The sequence below is a fragment of the Petaurus breviceps genome, unplaced genomic scaffold, assembly GCF_028583685.1.
Source record: "Petaurus breviceps papuanus isolate PSGF00001 unplaced genomic scaffold, PetGlider_PUasm1.0 90822, whole genome shotgun sequence".
Lineage (NCBI taxonomy): Eukaryota > Metazoa > Chordata > Mammalia > Diprotodontia > Petauridae > Petaurus > Petaurus breviceps.
In genome coordinates, this window is record NW_027187351.1 from 8,689,187 (window position 1) to 8,695,392 (window position 6,206).

General features: G+C 35.0%; 1 protein-coding gene across 1 annotated transcript in view; it reads left to right on the forward strand.

Moving 5' to 3' along the window:
* Positions 1-6,206, forward strand: part of HCRTR2 (hypocretin receptor 2) — a 206,105-nt gene that overhangs the window by 156,862 nt on the left and 43,037 nt on the right. Inside the window, exon 3 of the mRNA XM_069070647.1 lies at positions 4,242-4,485. Coding sequence (XP_068926748.1) covers positions 4,242-4,485 — 244 coding nt within the window. The remainder of the gene's footprint in view (positions 1-4,241; positions 4,486-6,206) is intronic.

A 6,206-nucleotide genomic window follows, 5' to 3' on the forward strand; every position in this document is an offset into this window, starting at 1 on the left:
TCTTGTAATAGTAGGCACTAGGTGCAGTACTCTGTTGTATTGCCCATATATTGATATGGTTTGAATACCTGAGTCACAGTCCCATGGTTAAGCACTATCTCTAGCACATCAGAGCTTGTAGGTGTAGGAAAGTAGGGCGACCCTGATCAGAGTTACAGGGAAGAAATGAGTACTTGTGGTCATTCACAGACCATAACACAGGCCAGGAGAGTAGTAAATACAACCCTCCTTAGATCATTCCACCTTAGAAGAACTGACAACTTATAAACTCTCAAAACTAGCTCTGAAAACAACTTAAAAAATTTTTGAAGCATAGGACAGTGCTCCCTCCACCCAGAAACAAAGACCTACTTTAACATAAAGTTAAAAGTAAAGAAAAAGGCTGTTAAATGAGCAAACAAAAGAAGTAAACAAAGGAACCTGACTATAGAAAATTACTATAGTGATAGGGAAGATAAAAACATAAATTTAGAACACAACAAAGTCAAAACTGCTATATCTGAAGACTTAAAGAAAAATGTGAATTGACCTCAGGCCCAAAAAGAATACATATGAGAGTTCAAAAAGAATTTTGAAAATCAAAAAAGAGAGGTAAAATCAGGAAAAGAAATGTCAATGATACAGGGAAAATCATTAAAAAGGAGTCAATAGCTTGGTAAAGGAGGCACAAAAATGTATTAGAGAAATACAAATTAAAACAACTCTGAGGTACCACCTCACACCTATCAGACTGGTTTATATGACAGAAAAAGAAACTGACAAATATTGGAAGAAATGTAGGAAAACAGAGATGCATACACTGCTGGTAGAGTTGCAAACTGATTCAACCATTCTTGAGAACAATTTGAAACTGCCCAAAGGGCTATATAAAACATGCATACCATTTGGCCAAGAAATACTACTACTAAGTCTGTATTCCAAAGAGATTTTAAAAAATATAAAAGAATGTATACATAGACAAATATGTATAGCAGCTCTTTTTGTGGTGGCAAAGAATTGGAAATTAAGAAAGTGACCATTAGTTGGAGAATGGCTGAACAAGTTTGTTATATGATTGTGATGAAATAGTATTATACTATAAGAAATGATGATCAGGATACTCTCAGAAAAACCTAAAAAGACTTATATGGACTGATGTAAAGTGAAATGAACAGAACCAGGAAAACATTGTACATGGTAACAGCAATACCCGGTAGCATGATGATCAATTGTGAATGACAACTATTTGCTTTAAGACAATTCTGAAGGACTTACATTGAAAAATGGTATCCATCTCCAGAGAAAAAAATCGATGGAGTCTGAATGTAGATCATAGAATACTTTATTTTGCCTTTATTTTTCTTGTTTGTTTGGTTGTATTGTTTTTTTGTTTGTTTGTTTGGTTGGTTGGTTTAGGTCTGTGGTTTCTTTTAAAACATGACTAATATGGAAATATGTTTTGCATGACTGAAGATTTATAACCTGCATTAAATTACTTTCCTTCTCAAGGAAGAAGGTGGGGAGGTAGGGAGGAAGAGAATTTGGAACCCAAAATTTTCAAAAACAAATGTTGGAAACTGTTTTTACATTTAATTTGGGAAAAACAAAATATTAAATTAAAAATTTGGTTTGAGGAAAAAAGAAAGTTGTTTATATATGTATGCATATACATATATACACATATATACATATGTATATATACATATACATATATAGGGTCACTATAAACACAAAATATTTGATTAACCAGAATGCTTTCATCCTTCTTTCAACCTTTATAATTTAGAATTTACTGTACTCTCAATTTTTTCACTGAGAGTCATTTAGGTTCACAACCTTAAAGTTATTCTTAAGTTTTCCCTTTCCATCATTTCTCAGATTTGATCATTTGCCACATATTGTAAAAACTAGAAGAACCCTTCATACTTCTTTCTTATTATATCTCTCATGTGTCCACCTCCCTTCTGTTCATTCACATGGTTATCATTCTAGTTCTATTCTTCATCACATTTTGCTTGTTCTGTTGGACCACTCTCCCATTTTAATTTTCAGTTTTTATTTTCTCTCCTTTCTACTTTATTGCCACTTAGCTGTCAAAATAATCTTCCTAATGTACAAATTCGACCGTTTGCCTCCCTCTTCTGTGCAAGAATCTTCAGTGGCTCTCTATTAACTCATGGGGAAAAAAACAAAAACAATCCACAAACTCTTCAGTTTGGCAACCAAAGTCCATTTTGACACTAGTCTGCTTTCCCAATCCTACCGTATATTACCCTGTCATTTGATATCCCAGACAAACCAGTAACTCTACTCATTCCCAAACTTGAAACTTCATTATTTTAACCTGCTAGCCCTTGCTTAGATTTTCTGTCATTCTTAGAAAGCCCTTCCTTCTAAAGACTTCTGCCTCTTTAGTTCCCCAACACTTAACGTTCAGTTTGGTGATATTTTCCAAATGAGAAAGATCTCCTATTCTCCTTAACTCAAGGGTTCTTAAACTGGGGATAATTAACTTTTTTGTCAATTATATCAGTAATATAATTGTTTCCCTTTGTAATTCTGTGTACATTTTTGTACATTTGAAAACATTACCCAGAGAAGGGGTCCTTGGACCCACACTGCCCAAAGAGTCCAAGATACATAAAAATGATTAAGAACACCAACCTTATTTGCTAGTACTTGCTTCCTCCTTGTCCAGTAATCATGGATATTAATGTTTTATCTCCCCTATGGGTGTAAGATCCCGGAGGTAAGGGACTGTTTTTTTTTGTCTGTTTGTTTTATATTTGTCTCTCCACCACCAAGCACTTAGCACAAAGCTGGAGACAATAGAAACAGCTAAGGGGCTCAGAGAGTAGAGTATTATACCCATAGTCAGAAGACCTGAATTAAAATATGACATCTGATATTTACTAGTTATGTGATCTTGGAAAAGTTTCCTCATCTATAAAAAGGGATAATAATAGCATCTACCTCTTATTTTTTTTCTGAGGATAAGATGAATATTTGTAAAGTGCTTTATAAATTTTAAATTGCTTTACAAATGCTAGTATTATTATTATTGTCGTTATCTTGCTAGATTACATTAGATTGAATGCAATTGTCACCTAAGTGGTGGAGGGGATGTCTGATGTTTATTTTAGGTGAATAATAAATGCATAAAGATTAATAGTGACTTATAGCATTTTTCTACTAGTCAATCTTGATTCTCAGGGCTTATGAATAACAAACCACAATGAATCACTAAGAAACTACTGCTTTAGTACTTCCATGAAAATACTAAAAGCCTTTATCAAAGCCAACCTTCTCTAATATTGATCAGAACCTATAGGTTATGGCCAGAGCCAATTTATTTTCCCTGGAGTTCTGTGGATAGGTAATGAAATAGGCCTGGATTGAATATCAAGAGATGACTAGAGGTTCTAGATAATTGCTTGAACAGAATGCAGTCCAGACTTTGTGAGTGAAAGAGAAAGGTGACAATGAATTAAGCATCTGGCATCCTTTAGAACTACAAGACTGTAGCAAGTCTGTGACTCATTCATAACCTGACAAAGCTTTTCATATTTTAGAAATCTGGCTCTACAACCCATAACATTGCAGAGAGGAGGCTTGATTGAGATCAAGCCCAAATAACTGTATTTTGGGGGGGGGAAGTGTCTGTTGAAATATGGAGTCATTTTGAATTAATATCCATATAATGAGCCTTCTTAATAAAATCCAACTACTGCCTTTGGTCTATTTGAAAGGACTAAATGAAACTGGAATTGAAATTCAATTGCTACTTGATTATTGAAAGAAATAAGACAAATATTATATTTGTCTCTGTGAAACAAGTGAAAGACGGTGCTATGATTCTGGGTAGCTCTAAGCAGATTAGTTTTTATGAGGTTATGATTTTATCTGTCACTGCAGAAGTCAGCAAGACAAAATAATGATGGTACTCCTTCCAAAGGTGAAACAGATGAAATAAATATCCATCTTTGTAACTTTAAGGGTTGTTTTCTACATAAAAAGCATGAATTACCTCTACAAATGTTTCCTTTCCCTTTCCCTCTCCCAACTCCCAGGTTAATGTTTTAACTTTTATTTGTCATTCCCACAGTGATTTGAGGAGAGATTTCTTGATAGAATTTACATTTACCTTCCTTGATAATCTGGTTTCAACAATAAATAGCTGTCTCACTGGCTCAAAAACTTAAAGCATTTTCAATTTTTAAAATGATGAATCTCATGCATTTTTGGTCTTTCCTTTCTCTTAGACTGTGTCAGTCTCTGTGTCTGTGCTAACACTGAGCTGCATAGCCTTGGATCGATGGTATGCCATTTGTCACCCTTTGATGTTTAAGAGTACTGCCAAACGGGCAAGGAACAGCATTGTAATTATCTGGATCGTATCATGCATCATAATGATTCCTCAGGCGATCGTCATGGAATGCAGCAATGTGCTACCAGATTTAGCCAATAAAACCACTCTGTTTACGGTGTGTGACGAACACTGGGGTGGTAAGTATGTTATTACCCACAAACTGGTGGTACTGGCATGCCAAGTGCAAACCTCATCTAACTTTTTTCTTTGCATTTCCCTAATTCTGGACTTGATAAAATTTCAGTACCTTTAAGCAAATTTCACCTTTTTTGTGACCCATACATATTCCAGGGACATGTGACTTAGTTTATATGTTTTTAGCACATATAAATAAAAGATAAAGCTATTCCACAGTTTAGTCTTGATAATCAGAAGGTGATACAACAGCAAGAGTCCTTGGAACCAGAGGATATGGGTTTGAATCTAGGCTGTCTTGAATATTTCCTGACATTGATCATGTCACCTCTAAAGTCCCTGTGATAGAAATAAAATGATGACCTTATCATTCTATAATCTATGTTCCTAAGATAGTATGATTTAGTGGTGAGAGCTGTGGACTAGAAGTTGGGAGACCTAAATTTTAATCCAGGCTCTGTCACTAAACATAGAACTCCAGAGTTGAGAGGGATCTCAGTTATTATCTAGTACAACCTATACCCCCCAAAGAGCATCCTCTATAACATATACAATGAATAATCATATAGATTCTGCTTAAAACTATCTAATGAGGTCAATCTACTTCATTCTGAGGAGGACATTCTACCTTTAGATTCACTAATTAATAGGAATTTGTTTTGTTTTGTTTTCTTGGTTAAATCACTAACTACCCTTCTATGGGTATTAGTTTCTACATTTGTAAGACGAGGAAGATGGACTAAAACAATGGTGTCAAACTCAAATAGAAACCAGAGACACTACACCCTTCATAAGGACCATGTGGGCCTCATGTTGACATAGTTCTAAAAAGTATTATCTATGTTTTATGATTTTATGTATCTCCTCATTGTGCAGCTAAGTGGTAGATAGAGTTCTGGGTCTAGAGTCAGAAAGACTCATCTTCCTGAATTCACCATTTGGACTCATACACTTACTAGCTGTGTGACTCTGAGCAAGTCACTTAACCCTGTTTGCCTCAGTTTCCTTATGGAACTAAAAAACCACTCTAGTATTTTTTGCCAAGAAAACCCCAAATAGGGTCATGAAGAGTCAGATGTGACTGAAATGACTGAACAACAACAAATTTCATTACATTTTGATTTGGCAATGTTGTGGATAACATGAGAACTAAATATAACATATTTGACATTTCTGGACTAGTTACTCTTTGAAAATAATGTCTTTGTATTGGTACCCCCAACACTTAACACAGTGTCTGAAATACAGGAGGTGATTAATAAATGTTTCTTGATTGATTATTATGTTTATGTCCTTCAAGATCAAATATTCTATTAAGTCTATGAGACAGCAAATCAAAGTGACTTACAGTCTTATAACATTTAAGAAAGGCAAGTCAATAAAAATTTATTAAACACTATGTGCCAAGCAATATACTAAACAATAAGAATACTAAAGCAAGCAAAAAAAAAAACAACATTCCTTTCCTTTCCCATTTCAATGGGCCAAGACAACATATAAAAGGAAACTTAAAGGGGGGAAGAGGGAAGAGGTAAGACATGGCTGATCTCAGTCCTCTCCCTAACAGGGAAGTTCTAGGAGGAACTAATGAGAGAGAGAGAGAGAGAGAGAGAAAGAGAGAGAGAGAGAGAGAGAGAGAGAGAGAGAGAGAGAGAGACAGAGAGACAGAGAGAGACAGAGAGAGAGAGAGACAGAGAGACAGAGAGACAGAGAGAGAGAGAGA